Source organism: Cavia porcellus, unplaced genomic scaffold (genome assembly GCF_034190915.1).
Source record: "Cavia porcellus strain 051 isolate PalLab524CR breed Dunkin Hartley unplaced genomic scaffold, mCavPor4.1 scaffold_26, whole genome shotgun sequence".
NCBI classification, from domain to species: domain Eukaryota; kingdom Metazoa; phylum Chordata; class Mammalia; order Rodentia; family Caviidae; genus Cavia; species Cavia porcellus.
Window position 1 is genome coordinate 33,987,323 of NW_026947509.1, and position 20,765 is coordinate 34,008,087.

The 20,765-nt window shown below is 48.8% G+C and overlaps 1 protein-coding gene across 3 annotated transcripts in view; it reads right to left on the reverse strand.

Moving 5' to 3' along the window:
* The window catches only part of Dis3l2 (DIS3 like 3'-5' exoribonuclease 2), a 266,965-nt gene that overhangs the window by 89,524 nt on the left and 156,676 nt on the right, over window positions 1-20,765 (reverse strand). For all 3 annotated transcript variants that reach the window (XM_063237106.1, XM_003474416.4, XM_013157595.2), the window contains one exon: window positions 10,286-10,365. In XM_063237106.1, the coding sequence (XP_063093176.1) occupies window positions 10,286-10,365 (80 nt within the window). The remainder of the gene's footprint in view (window positions 1-10,285; window positions 10,366-20,765) is intronic.

Here is a 20,765-nt window from a genome sequence, read left to right on the forward strand (position 1 = left end):
TATCTCTAAGCTAAGAGAATACGGAAGGTTTTAGACTAATGTATGCTATCTAACACACAAAGGTCAAAAGTCTAGAAGAACCACTGCAAGATCAGTAGCTGGTAGCTGAGGAAAGGATAAGTCAAGGGGAAAAGAATGGTGAGAGGAACGGTCTATTCCGAGACAGCAAGCATGGGCCAGGCAGCTAGCAGCAACTGAAGACCAAAGCCATCCCTCGGTACTCTCAAGGGACTGATCCTAGGGACCCTCAAACACCAGAGCCCACGGGTGCATGGTCTCCAGGACAAGTGGCGTGGTGTCACTGCCACGTGAATGTTGCTTGGGCAGCACTGAATGGAAAAACACTTGTGCAGTTTCAGTACAGTCTCACTCTGCGGTTGGCTGAATCGCTAGATGATTCCGAGGGCAACTGCATGGAGGCTGTGTACAAAGGCACTCATCCCTTATCCCAGGCCCTCCCTGGTGGCCCAGGAGCCCACTTATCTACTTTGTGGTGGGGGAGTTCGTGAGGGCGGTGACTGGTGAAATCCACTGCACAGTGCTGGCAGTGGTGGCGTCTTCCACACAGTGATAGCAGAGGGAGCCACAGGCCGGGCTCCTGAGGTGCACTCTGGGAAAGCAGAGGGCATCTACTACCAATACTAAAGATGCCACCTGTGTTTTGGCTTAGCTCAGGCGCCCACAGTGTATGTACATGCAGTCATCTGATCCCTATCCATCTTCAAACATTTATGAAGTTGATCTTTATATGCTAGATTTTTGCTAGATCAATTAAGAATAAAATAAGAAAAATAAAAGTTTTAAATTTAAGCCTTTTTCAGTGCTCATTTCTTCATATATAACCAAGTTTTTGACCCATAGGTCAAAAACATTTTCCTTTTCTCTATTAAACTTCCTTTTAGTATTTCTTGCAAGGTAGGTAGGGGAATGAGCAACAAATTCTCTCATTATTGTTGTCTTGAGTGTCTTTATTTCTCCTGTACCTTTGAAGGATAATTTTTCAGGGTATAGAGTTTGAGGCTGGTAACCCTTTCTTGGGGGAAAGGCGTCCCTTCCACTATTCCAGGGAGCAGGTCACTGTGTTCCTGGTGCAGGGACACCCGCAGTTTTCAACAGACAGGTCCACTGAGGCTCCAGGAACTCGGTTATTGTACTTTGGCTTTTCTGACCCCACGCCTGGCTCCCTGGAAGCCCTGCTCTGTAAGTGGACTCCTTGCCTCTGTCCATCTCTCTCAACATGGGAGCAGTAGTTTGCCCTGTGTCTGCCTCTGTCTTATAGATCCAAGAAGAGCTGCTGATTTTTCATTCTGTTCAGCCTTTTGCTTACCGTCAGGACGGAGTGGAAACTTCTAAGCTCATTACATATGGAAAGGAAAACTAGAAGTCTAGACTAGATCTTTAAAGCTTTCTCCTTCTCTAATATCAACATTTAAAGTGGTATTTTCTCCTCCAAGTACTGCTTTAGCTGAATTTCACACATTTTAATGTTACAACCTCATTCTCATTCAAGACAAACTATTTTCCAATTTCTCCTTTGAGTCATAGTTTATTTAAAAGTATACTGATAAACTGCCAAGCATACAAGGATTTTCCAGATATATTAATAATAAGGTACACTGGAGAATCCCTAACTTAGGTAAAAATTAATGTATGAAGATATTAGCACCACAATGTGAGAAGGGACCAAAAGCAGCAACACAAGGGTCTTATATTATACATCAGATGACACATTATTACCTGAAGGTGGGCGGTGATTAGTTAAAGGTGAATACTGCAAACGGGACCCAGACCCAGAGCAGCGAGGTCAAGAAGGGCCAATTCTGTACCCAGGAGGGCACCTGGCAGGGTCAGGACACTATCGGTCATGCTGCCTGGAACAGCACAAGTGGCACCTAGTGAACAGGTGGGAGCTGTGTGAGATGCTCAGCACCTTTCAGTCCTCAGGGTGGTCCTCACACATAGACTTATGTGGCCTAAAGTACTAATAATGTGAAGGTTGAGAAATCTGCCCATAGCAACCACTAATGAAACAAAATGAAGAAGTAAGGCTAATGTGCAAATAGGTGACAAAATAAGTGATCAACACACCAGGGGAAAATATGCAATTCAAAGGAACAAAAAAAGAAAAAAAAAAGAACAAAATGAAACAATAGTGGTACAGTAAGAGAACAGACTTAATAAGCCTAAAAATTGAAAGCACAAAGGAGAAGCAGACTAGATAAAGACATCTGTAAGGAATACACTTCAGCTCAAGCATGATGGCACAGGTCTGTAATCCTGGCCACCTGGTTGGCTGAGGCAGGCGGGTCTCAAGTTTGTGGCCAGCCTAGGCAATTTAGCAAGACCCTGACTCAGCATTTTAAAAAGGCTGTGGTACAGCTCAGTGGTAGACCACTTGCCTAGCATATGTGAGGTCCTGGATTTAACTCCCAGGGCTGCAGAAAAAAAAACCCAAAATCATACAATTTACATATTAAGAAACAGGTTAAACTGGCTCACAGATGCGTGTAATACCCATACCCACCATGTCCACAACTTCCCTTTAAAATGCAGTTACTTTTTTTTTTAATTTAAAAAAAGTGAAAGATGAGCTGGCTGTAGTAGTTTTAAAGGAGATACTGGAGACAGAAGAGATCTATTTCACAGTGACAAAAAGCACAGTTTCTCAGGAAGCTGTAACAACACAGCCTGACTCAGTGCTGCACAGTGAACACGAGCTGCCGGGCTCACCCCTGACATGGACCCCCAGCAAGGGAGGTCACCATACTTCACACAACTGCTAGACAGAGCACACAGATGGGCTCTCAGAGGACACAGAGGGCTGTGCCAGCAGCGCTGGCTGCCTTGGGATGAGACCTTCTTTTCAAGGACATGTGTGATATTTTCCAAGAGAAAGCCACAAAACAAGCTCTAGCACACTTAAAAGGCTCAGTATACTTTCTAACCATAATGGAATTAAATCAGTGCTCACTCAGTTTGGAGATGGAAAGGACGCGGACAGGAGAAAAATGACAAGACAAAATCATGGAACTTGGTGGCGCACGCCTGTAATCGCAACACTGAGGAGGTTGAGGCAGGGGGGTTACGGTGAGTTTGAGGTCAGCCTGGCCGACACGGTGAATTCAAGGCCAGACAAATACACAGTGAGACCCTGTGTCAAAAAGCTCAAAGGAAATTGATCAAGCAAGCAAGCAATCCTGGCAAAGGGTGGCGGGGGGGGGGGTGGTGGTGGCAGGAGGCAGGCAGGGGACTCACAGGAGTAGCGGGAGGAGCAGACAGGATGGAGCCCGAGAGCCCATGGGGGTCACAGAGACAGCACTGGATGGAAGACGTGAATGAAGCAGGGGGACCACACAGAAGCAAGTGAGGTGCAGTGAGCAGAAAAAGAACAAGCAGAGGCCTGGCAGCAGCCAACAGTGTCATGCACAAGAGCACCACAGTGGCTGTGCGTGCGTGTGTGTGCATGTGCGTGTGTCTGTGCATGTGTATGGCACGCGTGGGTGCACTGGTATGCAGCTGATGGTGCTGGAAAGCAGAGAAGTTGGGGAGGAAGCTGAGGACCTCAGCCTTTTATTTACTTTTTTTTTTTTTTTTTTTTTTGAGACAGGGTCTCGCTATGCAGTTTAGGCTGCCTTGAACTCACTTTGTAGGCCACGTTGGCCTCAAACTCACAGCAATTCTTCTGCCTCAGTCTCCCGAGTGCTGGGATGACAGATGTGCACCATTACCCCAGCCAGGACCTCAGTCTCAGTAGGCTTTGGTGACAAAGTTCTGCTAGAAGAAACACTGGCCTGATTGCAGGTGCAAGTGATTTCCCTGCAGAAGGGTAGTGGACCTAGTCCTATATGTACAGCAGGGAAGGAAAGATAACCGAGCAGCAATGAGGATAACCAAGCAGCAATGAGGAGCTGCTAAAAAGGCCACAGCAACAGGCCCTAAAAGGAAACGGGATCCCATGTGAGTCCAGGCTCACTTGTAGAAAAGCTCTAGCAGGGCTGGGTGTGGTGACGCAGGCCTCTAACCCAGCACTCTGGAGGGGGATCGCTGCAAGTCCGAGGCCAGCCTGAACTGCATAGTGAAACCCTGTCTCAAGAAAAAAAAAAGGTTTCTGGTGTATGGGGGGTGATACTATTATGAAAGCAGGGGACTGAGGGGACCCTCTCTGGTTTCCCACTAGCAAAACCACAGCTGGCTCCAGGAGCCTCTGCCCCACATGCATGAGGCTGCCAGAGGAAGATTTCACCTCACCCAGGCTCAGGGAACTGCAGCCCAGCACACCTGACAGCCTGTGTGCCGCCCGGTCCAGTGGAGTGCTGGTCCTCCTCTGTCCTCTCTTGTCACCCAGCCCCTCAGCAGCAGTTTGGCTTCATTGTCAGAGAGAAGCAGACACTGTCAGTGTGTGCACTCACAGTGGTGGCCTTGTGTCTTCCATTCTGTCCCAAACTATCACACATTTTTTTCCTCTCCACTTAGGCTCTGGATTCACCCCTGACTTTCAAGAGCAACTTGCAAAACAACCAAATTCTCAACTATCTTTTCAACTCGTCCTCTGTGCCCTTTCCTATCCCTTAAGACAGAGATGTGCCAACTCTCCTGTCCTCTGTGCCATGCCCTATCCCTGAAGACAGAGATGTGCCAGCTCCCCCGCATCTTCCATACCAGAGCCGTCCTGTCCCATGCCTCCGACCTCTCTGCTTCCTTGGGAACAGAGCCTGAGGGCCCAGTTGGCACTTGGCAACTTTGGTCCCTTCACCCACCACTCCACCTGCCTGCACTCCTCTGCCAGTGACATCAGGTCCACCCCAGTCTCCAGGCAGGCCCCTGTGGCCTAGGTCAGGGCTCCTGGCACTGGTTCTCTGGACTCTGCTGTGCTCCAGGCTGCCCTCTTCAGCCCCTCCTTGGCCGCTCTCAGCCTCTGGCTCAGCCTCCTTGGAGGCTGCCTCCTCTCTCACCTCTCCCAGGCCTTGCATGGATGACTCGCGATCCCCATGGCCAGCACTGACTTTCACTTGTCCCCTGGTTGCTTCTCCCCAGCGGCTCTCAGGCACTCTCGAGCTAATGTGCCCTTAGCTGAGCTGCTGTCTTCCCCATTGAACCAATGTTCCTCTTGCGCAGCATTACTTTCCAGAAGGGTCCAGGCCGGGAACCCACAGAGTGTTTGACATTTTCCCCTGCCTTCCAATATCCGAAAGTTTAGGAATTCACTCATTTCACTCAGCCAGTCATCTGACAAGCATTTCCTGGGTTGTCAGGAAATGCTCAGAGCTCTGAGCACCGAGGGTTCAACATGGGCAGAACAATGTCCCTTTCCATGAAAGGCAGGGGTGGACGGGCTCGAGGTATCCTGGCTGGGAGAATGGCCACAAAACCTCCAAGCAAAGGACACAGTGTGAGACCAGCCTCCTCCAGGCTGGAGGCAGAAAGCAAAGGGGGAAAAAGCAGCTGCTGCTGGAGGGACATGTAGGAAGAGTCCTGAGAGATGCTGGACACAGGGTGACACCAAGAGTGCAGAGGGACCTTGGCCTCAGACAAAGAGGGAATTGGGATGAGTGCCAGGCTGCTGATGTCTGGGGACTCAAGGCAAGCGCTTCAGAGAAGCATGGGGTTTCTGACTCTTCTGTCTCAGGGAGCACAGTGTGAATCTCTGAGCCACGGTGGGGCTGGAAAGGCTCTGGAGAAGAGGACACACTTACATCTGCACACAGAGAGGAGGGAGCAGAGCAGGGGGAAAGATAAGACCTCGGGGTGACTGGCATGGGGGTGGCCTTCCTGGTGGGGAGAGCAGAGCTGGGCAGGAAGTCCGCCCCCAGCATTCTCAGGCAAAAGTTCCAGGCCTCATGGTCCCCTCTCCTTCCCTTTAGCAGGCCAGGGAGTCAGCCTCTGCCCTTGCTCTGTAACACAGCCATTCTAGGCCTCCACCGGCACACAGTGGTGCAGGCCCTTCCAGCTCCCACCTCCTTCTCAGCTCCAAGGGTGACAGTCTGGGCAGGTGGGGCACACCCTCTGAGAGGAAACCACAGAGCCAGGGATTCTGGGAAACCCTCAAGGCCACCGCTGTGAGAGCCGGTCCCAGTCCCTTGCTGCCTAGGCCCCCAGCAGCTGCCAGCCTCTCGGGGACAGGAAGGCTAGGCAGTGGGGCAGGTGATGGGGTAGTGTACTCGGAAATGGGTGCCTGTGTTAGCTGAGTGGGAGGTGCTTCCCAAAGGCCCTTGGGCGGGCTCTGTGGTCTCCCCAGGAGAGGGAGGACTGCCTTTCTCCTACTGGTGAGGACGGGGTGTGGGCAGGCATCCCTTGGCTGGGTTTCACAGATCAGAGATGAAAGTGGCCAGGAGGAGACGAGAGGGACATGACCGGGTCAGCATTCCAGCTGGCATTCTACCAAGATGCCTGCTAAACTGAGCAAGGTGTAAATTCCAACTCCCAGAAAGTCTCCTAGGTCAACAGGTTAGGATTTGTCCATTTATTTCTCCTTGTCTGGTCATCATTCATTCATTCGCCTTCAGTGGCATTTAGTATACCCACAAGACTGTGCAACTGTCAACCATCTAACTCACAACACTCTCGTCACCCCACAGGAAACCCAAACCCAGCAGCAGCCACTCCCCTTTCCCATTCATTCATCCTTAAGTCCTGGTAGCAAAACCCCAGTATGCTCAACGGCAGACCACACACCATGGAGAGGAAGAGAGAAGTGAGATGCTCCAGTTTCCTGCAGGACTGTGGGAGTCTGAGTCAGCTGAAAGCTGAATGAAGGTCAGGGCTGACCTGGCTGACGATTTCCTCTTTGAGAGTAGGGCTAAGTAATAATTCTTGTTACTTGAACAGAACCACCCTGGCCTAAACTCTGCCTCGTTGAGATGATGTGACTCAGAGGACACGCAAGCACTGCTCTCTGGTGTCAGAAGGGCTCAGATAAAACACTGTACTACATCAGAGGGCCCCGATGGGCACCAATGGGATGAATGGGTAGAAAATTACAGGAGGATGGCAGCATTCCAGATCAGTCCAGGTAGGACTCCCCAGGAGCCACCCAACCTCACTGCACAAAGGTTGCTGTGAAGGCAGAAAGTTCAAGTGCAATCTGGATGTTTTACAAGTGAATGCTTGGAGGTGATGAGAAAGCCAGAGCGCGATGTGCCTGCCATGGCCCCTGCACTCCGTGGCATTGGGGTCAGTCAGGAGATGGCTGCAGGCGAGTGTGACAAGCACAGGTGTGGGCAGTGGGAGCTGCTGCCTTCATGTATCACTGACACAGCTCTTGTCACTCAGCGCTCATGGAATGTCCTCTTCCCAAGTGTGGTCAGGAAGGGTCAGGTCAGGGACAGGGAGTCGCTGCCCAAGCTGAGCCTCCAGTGGCCCTGAAAGCCCTGACCAGCTGAGAGCCTTCAAGCGCACAGTCCCACTACAGAAAAGGAGAATGAGGACTTAGAGGAACAGGATCAGATCAGTCACAGAACAGCCATGAGGATGACTTCAATGTGACCGCCCAGAGTATAACTTTAATACAGTATTTTCTCTAAATAAACATGGCTGTAGAAGTAAGCAGGTCCAGAAAACATGATTTGCTTTTTGAAACATTAAACAATTTTTTCCCCTAAGCAAGAATTGACAGGAACTGGTAACAGAACCCGAGCCGAGCCAACCTCACCCCAGTCCAATCTGGAACTGACTTTTCACTTTTCATCTCCCTGGATAAATGGCCCTGGCAGAAGCTGCTGTCACAAAGGCCAACTGTAGAAATGCCACCATAAAAACACTTGACTGACCATCTCGGGCCTTTTCCGAGTCTGCCCTGGCTCCTGTCCCCCTGTCCTTTGGCTGCATATTGCCAAGCGGACGGATGTCAGCTGCTCCCAGGAATGAAGGAAAAGCCAGGAGATGGAAGGTGCCTGATCACCTGGTGCCATGCGCTACTGGGCAGCCTGTGATTTCTGGCACCTCATAATTTTTTTTATTACAAATTTTTTTCATTATAAAGCAATTATTACCACATTATAAAAAATTGGAGAGTGGAGAAAAATCACTTACAATCCCATCTGCCTAATAAAATCACTGCTCACATAATCTTAGCACTCAGGAGGCTGAGGCAGGCAGATTGCCGAGTTCAAGGCCAGCCAGGGCTACAAAGTGAGTTCAAGTCCAACCCAAGCTACACAGCAAGAACCTGCCTCCACAAAACCAGAAAAAAAAAAAAAATGAGCAAGTGAATGGATGACGAATGAGTGAAGGAATGAATCTAATCACTATCAGCACGTTGGCAGCTTCTCTGTAGGGTCCCGAGCATATGGTTGACATGACCGTGTCTACGTAGCTTATTTACTTCCCACCTCTTTGGAAGAGGACGTGCAGTGCTCATGCACACACACATCACCAGACACCCAATCCACACACATAGGCTCTTCCTAGCCCAGCGCGGCCACCGGCCTTCCATCTCTGACCTGGGCTCCTTCTTCCCCTCCGGGTTGAAGTTTTGGCATCAGCTCAGGGTCTGCTCCCCATGTCAGCCATGCCCCAAGTCTCCAGGCCAGGCCCCCGGCAGTTTATCTGACTCATCCTCCTGCCTCTGCTTCCTCTCCTTTTCTTTCATTTTGCACTTCTAGATTATTTTTCTCGTGTTGACTGAACAGCCAAACAACTTTTACACAGATCCCTGTGACAGTTCCCTCAATCCACCTCTCTGCCTTATTTGTTTTATCCTTTCTTCCACGAAATCTTTGCTGGCAGCCTGCGCCCTAGACACAGGCTGCTGCGTTTAGAGTGGGTACAGGACAGGTGCCACCCCTGGTCCAGGCCAGCAGAGCACGGATGCAGTAGCTGCTTTTTTTCTTTTATTTTTCTGAAACAGGGTCTTGCTATGTAGTTTAGGATGGCCTTCTACTCACCCTGTAACCCAGGTTGGCCTCGAACTCAGAGCAGTCCCCATGCCTCAGCAGCAGCTGTTTTTAAGCACCTGCCGACTACTAGTGCCAAGCTGGGACCCAGCAGGAAAGGGCAGTCCCCAGCCAGTGGGCCATCTGCCTGGCCCTGTGCACACTGGGACTGGGGTGGGGGTATCCACACACAGAGCACCTGCCTGAGCCTTGGCACAGCACGGGGCCTCAGGACCTCGGAAATCGAGCTGGCATTTGCTTTTGTAAATGGGCTGCTCTGATTTAAACTGTAAAAATATATAACTTCTCTAAAATTTCTGTGGGAACCTTTCCCACCTTCTGCTTTATCTCCTTTTTAGAAAAGTTAAGACGCTGACTAGTCTTGCCCAGAGTTTAAAGGAGAGGAAAGATGATGATAAATATAGTCATGGGCAGGGCGGGGCTAGAGGCGGCCCTGAGCTTCCCACCAGAGCAGCACCACCTCTCCTGGCAGGGAGCTGCAGCCTGGGGGCTGGGTGCCCTGCAGTGGGCATGGAGGCTGGCAGCCAGCAGAGTCGGAAGTGCTAGATACCTGTCGCAAGCAAACCATCGGCGGCAGCTCAGTGTCATGGCTGCTTTCAAGAATGACCAGAGCCATGGACCTCATGCTAAAGAAGGGCAAGAAACAGCTGGAGACCAGAGATGGCACATCTGGGGCATGACAAGGGATGGACGCACTTTACCCTCCTTGCACACTGCGTGCTTTTCCTGTCGCCGTCCCACACCCCAGCACTGGGGATTCAGCCCCAGGCCTTCTCACTGAGCTACACCCTCATCCGTTCTTATTGTGTATTTTCAGAAAGGGTCTTGCTTAGTGCCCAGGCTGGGTTCAAACTTGCCATCCTCCTGCCTCAGCTTCTCAGGCTCTGGGGTTCCAGGCATGGCCACCACTCACATGTTCCCTTTGAGAGTCAGCTGGCACTGTCGCTGTGTCCTACTTCTGCTGTCAAAGACCCTAGACCTCATCTTGCTTTTTCCAGCCTAGCAATATCACCACAGAATGGTCGGAGAACTCCAGGAGCCTGCCTTTCCCAAGGTATGAGGGTACAAGTGCTGTTGGGTGCGGCCTGCAGGAACCTCCTGGGCCCAGTGTGGAGCCATCTTGCAGGAGGCCCCTGAGGCCCCGGCCACCTGGAAGCCTTGAGGCCTCTGCATTTCCACCATTCCTTCCACCCAAACTGGAAGGTTGAGTAACAGATGGTTCTCATACCCACCCTTGCCAAAGCCTCCCAGAAACACGACCTGAACCTTCAACAGGGCTGCAGGCTCAGAGGCCACAGCAAGCTGAGGAACTAGATAAACCCAACCCTGCCTGTCACACTGCCTGGGTGTGCACAGACCGCCCGCCCCAGGATGGCAGGAAGGGTCTACCCTACCGTCAGCAAGCGGCCGGCAGGAGAGGGCGTCATCGAGGTCCCGGGCAGTGGGTGGGTCGATAGTGAAGACGCAGTCTTTCCTAGGAGAGACAGAAGAGGGAGTTAGCGGAGGGACACCCACAGCAATGCCTGTGTTGCACAGAGCAGCATTAAACAAGGTGGCTGGGCACATGTGCTATAAGCAGAGAGGAATGCTGTAATCTCTTCCCCAAAGGGAGCAACGGGGGACAGAACGTGAGGCTTGGTGAACAGGCTTGGGCGCCTGTTCTCTGTGAACTGAGTGAAAACTGTGTGCACAGGGCCACGACAATCCTCCTGCACCAGCCTCTTGAGTGTGTACCACCACACCTGGCAAGCTAAGCATTTCCAGGAGAGTTGCACACAACATGGGGACACAAAGGCTGGAGTCTCAGGACATCCAGTAGTAATTTCTGTCCCATAGTGTAAAAGAGGATGTAAGAAGTACAGCCAGAGGAAGAAACATTGAGGGCCTTAGAAAGTGTTCCCAGGCTGTGTCTGGGCCTGGGACAGAGGATGCTGGACGAAGGTGTAGTGGTGAAATCCACAGTAGGTTGCCAGAAACCTTGAACTTGGTTCACAACATAAGGAAGGACTTGTATGCTGCTGCTCCTCTTTGTACCCTTGCACACCCTGGGCAGATGGCTCATACACTCCAAGTATGCCATGGGTCCTGGGGAAACCAAACCTAGTGTTGGATGGGCTGTTGGGAATGTCTGGGTCCTCCTATCAGATGCCAGACAAGGCTCCTCCAAAGCCTGAGGAGCCGGCAGCTGGCTTACCAGTTTACGTGGAGGTTAACCAGGGCTTCCGAGGGCCTGTGAGGCTGGTTTCTGTGAATACAATGAGTGAATGACAGGAATGAATGGACAAATGTATGACCAATAACCCACAAGGACACTACTAGCCTGGGACGATCTGGCTGCATGCCAGGCAGACCAGCTTCCCCGAGAGGACCCACAGCCAATTCTGAGGAAACCCTCAGGCCAGCATCCTGTACTATTTTGTTCATTTATGTTTGCTTTTGAACCAGAAGCACCAAGTCTGATGATCAGAACCTGACCTGTCTTCCCACCGAGGATGGACTATTGCTCATACCCAGACTCAGCTGCCCTCTGATTCTGAATGGCCTGTGGCCTAAGGGCAGCTTTTGCATTTGTTTAATGGTTGAAAAAAAAAAAAATCAAAAGAAAACTACTTCATAACACACAAAATTGCAGGAAATTCAAGCTTCTCTATCCATAAATAAAGCTTGACTGGAATCTAGCCATGCCTCTCTGATATGATAAGAGTACCTAGCTGTGACAGGGACAGAGGCCTAAACCATGTCCTTCGAGGGCCTGGGAGGTAGCTTAGGGGAAGTGCAAGGGCTAGTACAATGAAAGGTCGGGGTCCAACAGCACCGAAGAACAAATGTGTTATGTGGCCTTTAATAGAAATTTTGCTGACTAATTTTGGAGTAGTGTTTCCTAACATGCTCAGTGTTTTAAATTTTTTTAAAAGGTCATTTTTTTTTTTCAGACAAGGTTTTTGAGACAAGGTTTTGCTATGTAGCCCAGACGAGCCTTGGACTCACACAGATCCTCCTGCCTCAGCCTCCTGAATGCTGGGATTACCGGCCATGCACCACTATGCCCGGCTATAAAGGCCTGGTTAGTCAAATAAGTGTGGCGAGTATTGGGCTGGCTCCCTAATGACAGGACTACTACAGCCTTTCCACAGAGGCCAGCACCAACAGCTCCTGCCTGGCCTTGTGCACCTGACAGAGCACCTCTCCAGAGCCAGGCTCTTGCACAGGGTCTGAAAAGACGTGACCGGCCCTGGACACCTACCCTGGACACCCTGTACAGTCTCAGTGGGGCCCTGACCTACAAGGGGCTTTGCCACCAGGCCTATCCTCAGCAGACACCATGAGAAACCCTCCATGGTTGTGCTGTTGCTGCAGGTAGTAGATGACAGCAGGAGTGCAGGCAACCATGTGGGGCTCTTCCACAAGCATGGGTGGAGGGTGGGGCTGTGCACAGTGCAAAGAGCGCCTTGAGCTGCTGGGCTGCATTTTGCTGATACTCGAATTTTATCCCTAAGTTTCTCTCTTTGCCTTGACTGCTAGGAAACTCAGAAGAAAGCATTTTGTAACTTGCCTTTAGAAGACTTTATTTGTAGTTTGGTTCATGAGCTATTCTGGCTATACCTGATTTTCCTACTCAAAGATCCTTTTGCCCAATTTTATAATTTTAAGAAAGTCACTGCACCTTATTTAATACTTAATTAGCTGTCTAAAGTCATTTGGAAAAAACACAGGCTATAAAATAAATACATATGCACTCTGAGGAACCCCAGCATCACAGAACCAAGGCTGCAGCCCGGGATGCCTTGGAGAACCAGCTTTGAGATGCTGAGGGCAGCGGGCTCCCGATGAGGCTCTGAGCCTGCCCTTACACCAGGGTAAGCCGGGAGAACCCAGTGACCCCAACAGGCCCAGTGACAGCGCTGATAGCCAGCTGTCTAATCCGTGGTCATCACTGCACTGTGGAGCAGGAGGGCTTCTCCAGGTTCATGGGCCACAGGCTGGGCACTGCCAGCTTCAGCACTCAGGAGCCTGGCCCCAGGGCCCCAGGGGCACTAGCTGGCCGGCTACTGCACACTGTTGCCATGCCCGGGAGGTTGCTGGCTCTTTTTCTGGAAAGCTCTGGGCTCATAACCTGCAGGGAGCAGCCTGGCCTGCCAGTGCTTAGAACCTGTGAGACCAAATATTGAAAGAGTTCCGCAACAACGGTTAGAAAGAAGCTAACCCTGACCCATAGAAAACAAAGTGCCAGGTTGGGGAGGAGAGGATGACACTCCAGCTCATGAGGCTGCAGAATCCCAGGCCAGAGCAGCGTTATGTAACCTCAGCTCTGAAGGCACGTGACTGAAGGGCTTAGCAGAACTTTTTAAAGTGACAGCAAACTTTTCAGATCATGTGCTTTACACACAGCCTTTGGTCCAGGAAAAGGACACACAAAGAATAACGAAAAGTCTCTTAAAATCCCTTAGACCTGGCCAACAGCCTTAGAAAGTATCAAAAGCATGGAAAGAATTCCCACTCCTTGGTCACTCACCCTTCCTCTGAGCCTGTATCCTCGGCTTCCTCCAGGCAGCCACATCTCCACCCTCCCCAGGAGCTGGTACAAGAGATGCCAGGTCTCCAGAGGGGCATTTGCTCACAGTTTTGTCATGGCTTGCCTCTCTGGACTTGGGCCACAGCACAGGGACTGTTCTCCCAGGTCAGGGCCACTGCCAGGTTAACCATCTTCAAACACTAGAAGGGTCAAATCCTTCATCGACTCCTTATTGAACAAAAGAGATTGAACTTAAGAGTCCAAACACTCCAGCAACACTCCGGGAACCCTGCTGGTGAGAACACACATTCTCAGAATGTGCCCTGCCCAGTGCCAGCCTTTTCTCCATATCCTCCAGGTTCTGAGGCATCCTCAGAGCTGCACCTGGACCTGGGAGCCAGTCCCCCACTCATCTCCAAGGTCAGAGACCCACCCAGTGCTCACAGGCCTGGCTGCAGTGCTGCCTTTCCCAGGGACCCCTCCCAGCTCATAGACCGAAAGCAGCCTCTTCCCACTTGCACTGCCCATGCTTGTGACCAGCCTCTCTCCAGTTGCACAGGCACTGTCCCTGTGTGTTGCTGGTCACTTATGGTGGCTGGGACACAGGCCCATTTCTGCACCAGGGCAATGCAGAAGGGAGATGAATGAAAGAATGGCTGGCCAAGGGCTTTCTGCTGCACTTTTCCATTCAGCTCTGCCGCTGTGCCTTGGGAAATCCATTTAGGATTAGAACTCATGACTCCTGGCGTGCAAGCCTGTGGTCACACCACAGTGTTATTGTTTCCAAAGGTGTCCTTTTCTGTCTTTATCCCATCTTCTTTTCTCATAAAATGGTGTTTTACAAACTGTGGTTTGAGGACCAATTCCAGATTAATAAAATTTATAGAGGTCCTCCTTTGTCCGTGGGTTTGTCTCCTTGCTAGCAAGCAATTCTGGTGGGCAGGATCTGGGTCAATGGTGGTGAGTGGGTGAAAGGAATGGAAAAACTCTAAGAAATAACTGCATGAGGGCACAGAGTAAAATTTTTACTCCAACACTTTCTTAGATTAGACAATATCACAGTTTATAGAGAAACAAGCAAACCGTACAGCACAGCAGGAAGAAATGGCCGAAGACCTGGGGATCCCATCCATAGTGCTGTCCTGGAGAGCCTGGCCAGGATAGCGGATCAGATGCCGACTTTGTGAGCTGGGCTCGTCACTCACAGCTAGGCCTATCTTCCTCCACTGTTCCTGATGGCAGCTGCTGATATCTTAATACACACATGCACGCAAACATGCACACACACGCATGCACACGCACACACTCAGCTACCCCCAACCCTTGGTGACACACAGATGCTAAGGAGTGTGACACAAAGCAGAGTTTTCAGAATAGAAAAGAGCCAAGACCTATTAAGACCAGAAAGCCGTCTTGGTCCGTTTGCTGTCAGCCCCCACTCCCACCCTCCACTCTGTGACGAAGTGACATGCGTGATGCTATACATGGTGTTCTGGGAAGTCCCTCTACACCTGGCCAGGGATGCTTCACCATGGGTCCCCAGATGAGCCACCTCCAGCTCCAGTAAAATTGTAGAGGAAGCGCATGCAGGCACCAGGTCTTTTTACTTCCTGAAAGACCATGGCCATATGGGACTCAGACAGGGTCAACAGCAACGGAGTCCTCTATGCACTGTCCATCCATCTGTCCAATCACTGAACCTCTGCTGCTATGTGTGGAAGCCAAGGCCACAGCATAAAGCCAGCCTAGTCCTGTAGAAGCCAGGAAAGCCAGGACTGAACACAGGGAATATGCTCAAAGACACTCTCTGCCCCTCGATTTCCATTCTGAATGGAAATCGAGGGGCAGATTGCGGTAACATGCTGTGAAAAGTGTCTAGTTTTCAGGGAAGAATAGTGAAACAAACAAGACTTCTTCATCAAGAGTCACCAAGGGGGTGGCGGTCTAGCAGACTACGGCCCTTCCAGGGGGAAAACCAGCAGCAGCTCCTGAGATCCGCACCATGTTGGTTCTTAGAACACTGGGAAGCCAAGCAAGCACCTCCCTTCCCTGGTAAGCAGTGGCGGTGTGGCAGACTGCGGCCCTTCCAGGGGGAGAACCAGCAGCAGCTCCTGAGATCCGCGCCACGTTGGTTCTTAGAACACTGGGAAGCCAAGCAAGCACCTCCCTTCCCTGGTAAGCAGTGGCGGTGTGGCAGACTGTGGCCCCTCTATGGGAAGAACCAGCAGCAGCTTCTAAGATCAGTGCCATGTTGGAACTTAGGACACTGTGAAACCAAACAACCAGCCTGCCTCCCTGCTAAGCAATAGTGAACCTACTGATGCATGGCCTAGAGTCAAACATCCCACTTACCCTACCCGCTGTTAGCAAATGGGAACCAGAAATCTGAGCACCTCCTGGGAGGTTGACCATAGCAAATAAGGGGGATTTCCTTCTATTATCTCTTTGAAGGCAAATATTTTTATTTCTGTTTTGCTCTATTCTGATTAATGGTACTGCTCTATTCAATATTGTTTTGATAAGTTCTCTAATGTTCTGTATTTCATCTCATTTTGATATATGTGATTGAAAGAACAACTATTATAAAGATAACGAAATATACTGTGATACCTATTACTGTTATCCCGGTAACCTGCTGTGAAGTTCTGTATGATTTTAGTTGGCTTTATTTTGTCTTGTTCTGTTGTATTTTACCACTTTCAAAATAAAATAGAAAAAAAAAAAAAGAGTCACCAAGGGCCCACACAGCTGCATTGCTTTATCCTTTCTTTCCTCCATCCCTCCCCTTTATTTTCTTTCCATATCAGAACTACTGATGAGAGAACAGGAGGTATCGTGTGTCCACACGTGAGCGTGCATTCTTCTGATTCCCACAGCCAAGCAGGTAAAGAATCCACCTCACCCAGGACATTTATACCTAAATGTCTTCAACTATGCCCCAGAGTCCCTTCAACATTTCACCGTCCTCCCGATCTAGGCCCAGATTGGTTTGCACACTGTATTCAGTAGCTATACTTTGCTGATCTGTTAGCATCCACCCATTTCTTAATTGAGCGCAGCTTCTTTGGAAGAGCAGGCAGCTGGTTCGCAGATTGACCCACATGTTCACATGTTCTGGTTCACTGGAGCACTTTCTTGTGGATGGTCAGTAGGAGATGTAGGGACAAATAACTAATGTGGTCAAGTCAATTGCTTCCGGAAGTTCTGCTGAAAGGCTTGAATGGGTTTAGGAGAGCTGCTCACCCAGGCTGCCTACCAGGGAGGCTCACACAGATTCTGGACTGCAGGGCCACTGTCCAGGTCAGCTCCTGACAGCTCCCGTCACCTTCGGGAAGCGGTCAGTCACTGTGGAAGCAGACTTTGAGACCATAGGAATACTTGGTCCTCAAAAAAACTTTTAGCCAGTGCTTTCAGCATCTACTGATGATTTCTGCCCAAATCGATCATAAGTTTGTAAATTATAAAATGGTGCCTTCTGAATCCTGTGTATCTTTCTGCATTTATTTGCTGCATTTCTTTTCTTCAGTTAAAAGGTGCTTTATACCATGCTTGGTGGTGCGCGCTTGTAATTCCAGCATTCAGTAGGCTGAAGTAAGACAGTCACCATGAGTTCGAGGCTAGCATGGGCTACACAGTGAGTTCAAGGCCAGCTTGAACTACATCACAAGCTCCTGTCTCAAAAAAAAAAAAGTCAGGCATGTTATCCCAGTATCCAGGAGACTGAGACAGGAGGATTGAAAGTTTGAGACCAGCATGAGCCACAAAGCAAATTCAAGGTTGGCCTAAACTACCTAGTGAGATCCTAGTCTCAAAAAAAAAAAAAAACAAAAAAAAAAACATCTTTTCCTGCCTTGCCTCTTCCCCAACTTGCTTTTTGTGTTTTTGGTATATCCTTGTAGATTACAGAGTCTCTGGCCACTGATTTTTTTTAAGTCCATGTTTTATAATCCATTGCCACTTCTTTCGTGGGGTGGTAGGGCATGCTGGGGGGTTGAACCTAGGGCCTCACATATACTAGGCAAGTACCCTATCACCAAGTTACAATGCTCTTTTAAAATTTTGTTCTGAGATGGGGTCTCATTTAGTTGCCCAACTGGCCTCAAACTTACAAACTTGCCATTTGAGATCCGTTCTCCCATCTCAGTCTCTGAGTAACTGGAATTACAGGCCTGTGATACCAACCTCTATGTGTAAACTGGTCCGAATTTGGCAGATGGATTCCTGTGCTGTGTCCCTACACATCTTCGGCACAGCTCGCCTGGTGTAATTCCCACCTGACATCTAACCACCCATTCCCCTGGGGAGCTAGAGTCCTCCCTGTCAGGAATGGCATTCAGAAATCAAGATAGGGAACTAGACAAAAATAGGCATTACTCCTGGGATGTCAAATCTTCTAAGCCCTTTCAAAGAGGGCAGTTAGAAAATACTGAGTTTAATTAAAAGAAACTGCTTGATATTTGTCTACCTTGGCATAAAAACTGGTACTTTCTTGTGGGTCAACCCAATAAATTGTTTAAAAAGGTCTTGAATTTACGTTGACAGTGCTAAGTAAAATCTAACACCAGAGGGTCCCCTATAGTCTCCTCATTTTATTTCATATCTTCCTTTTCCCAGGGTCAACCCTGGCTCCCTCTGGCCTCAATATTCAAAACAGTTTTAGAATTACAACCCCAATAAATTCCAAGAATAACAGTGGGTTTGCAGAGTGTAAGATTTCTTTAGAATTTCATCATTAAGAGTATTACATCCCAAGGGTATTTAGAGGGTTCAAAGTTATAAGATTAATTCTTTAAATGCTGATACTTTTGACAAACATAGGCCCATTCATTTATTTCAATTTTAACAATTTTTATTTCCTTTTAGTTTTACTGTTGAATACTTATAACTTCAAATAGCTTAAAAGGTAAAGCATAGTCAGAGCTAAGTCCCATTTCATCTCTATCCTTCTAACAAGCTCCTCACTATCCCCTGGGGGGAAAAATGCAACATTTTCTGGGTTATCCTTCTGTCTTTTGGTTTCTCTTTTAGCTATATAGTTTTTTTTTTTTTAATTTTCCCTTCTTATTACCAACATACTGAATTCTCTTTTCACCTTGCTTGTAAATCCACATCAGAGACCACAATCCTATGAGAGTCAAGAGCTGGAAGACTGCTCCCATCCAAATCTTACTCCTGAATGTACCAAACCCAAACCAGTGAGATAGATCAGTCTGCACTGGGAAAGGTGCATGGGAGAGAAGCTCACGGCCTCACCAGGCATAATTCAATTTTAGCTAGCTCTCACTAGCAGGAAGCACTTTCACAGGCTCAATTGCACCAGAAGACTGAGAAATTTTATCATTTAGCCCTTCAGGGTCACAAAAAAATTAGCTCTGTTATAGCACGAAGTGGTTCAAACATCTCTCCTGGACAACCAGGAGAGATGCCCATTCCCTTTCCTAAATGGCTCACAGCTGGGTGTCACTGTAGCCCTTTTCATAAAATTTTACTTCTATCAAGAACAAATCCAAGTTATAAGAATCCATGGAACATCAACATGAAGAAGGTATCAGAGATCAAGAGAAAGAAGGCTACAGATCCTTCATCCAACAAATATTTAGTGGTAATCTACTGCTCTGTTCAGGACCCATTAAGAACCAAGATTCCAGGCTAGGATAAAGCTCACAGTACAAGCACCTGCCTGGCAAGCACGAGGCTGTGAGTTTGAGCCTTGGTATTAAAAAAAAAAAAAAAAACAAAGAAGGTTCCTACCCATGCACATTTGAGTGGGGGTGGAGGCAGAAGGTAAGCAACACTGAAATGAAGTGCTACGGAGAAAAAGAAAAGAGACATCAGAACAGGGTGAGAAGCTGCAAGTACTGAGTACACGTGGCCTGAGAAGGACAGGCAGGCAGGCTGCGATGAGAAGACACGGTGAGAAGACTGGAACGAGCCAAGGAAGAGGGGACAGAGGTGCAGGCATGAAGAGGAGCCAGGCTTCACCACAAGGCTCTAACTAACTACACATCCAAGAGTCTGTGTGCAGGACAGAAAGACTGTGGCTGCTGAAGGTTTTTCTACTTCCTAAAGACTTCAGTCTGGCAGTGCTGGTGTGCAGAACACAGCTTTGTGTGCAAAGAGAACAAGGAGGGCCACCGAGTGCCACCCACCAGGTCCAGCATGTCTTATTTGCCAGCACTGTCTCCAAATACCTCTTTATCTTCTCTTACTCTGGTGGTAGAGTTTTCCTGTGATCCAGGTCTGAAAAATCAGATTTGGGCTGCTTTTAAAATAGGCTACTGACACAATCTAAGGTTTTAAGCTGTAGAAAATGAAGAGGCTCTAAGCTTTCAGGAAATGCTCCTCTGGTTAAGCCCCTCATTACAGATCGTTAGGTTTAAGCATAAAAAGCACCAGATAAGGTACAATATCTTCACAGAGCATAGACGCAGCAAAGCTTTCAATATATGGAAAATCTTCCTCTCATTAAAATATTTTCCCTCTATTTCCTAGAAATGGCCTTGTGAATGTATGGAATTATGATGGTGGCTATTGTTTTTTTCTCGATTTGGAAATGGGGAAACTGAGGCTCAGAGAGATCATCAAATAACTTGCCCAAGGTCACAGAATTATAGAGCTATAGACTCTGCTGGAATTCTGAAAATAATACCCCAAAATAAAGGTCACACAAACAGAAGCCCCTCTTCACTCTTATCTTACCTTTTATTTTTGGCCAAAGACAAACCATAGAAGATAGAACTCGTCTTCCCCAACGCACGTCATGGAAACCAGAATCCCTTTTATCCCCAAGCCAGCCACAAAACCTAAAATAACTATGCCAGTGTCTCCCCACTTTTCTGCATGAAAGCTAGCTATAAAGTCTTTCCTCATCTACTTTGTTTAATTCTATCATGAAAACCCCCAATTCCAGAAAGAATCAAAATCTCAAGAGATAGGCCTGTGGGGTTTCCCGATGGGTCTATCAGTACTGGACCACATGCCTTCTGACCAGTCACTGCAGCTGTCCACGATTCAGCAGGCCCAAGCATGAAAACAACCATTTACCCTTGGCCTCTGGGTTATTAGACTAAAGGCCTCCATGCAGTACGTAAGGATGGTTAAATCAGTCTGCTGTTCTTTTCTCTTGTCACTCCAAGTGTCACCTCCTTTCTCTGTCCCTACAACTCAACAGGACAGAAATCCATTACAAGAAAGGTGTTAAAATAAGGTAATCAGACTGAGAAGGTCTATGCCATTGTAACCTGAGACCTTCTGTACTTCCGCCCGCCCATCTATCCTTCTAGACTTTCCCTTCAGATTTAAACATTCTGGAAGTATTACAGCTAAAGTAAAAATTATTCCAAATCTCTTTAAGAAAAGGT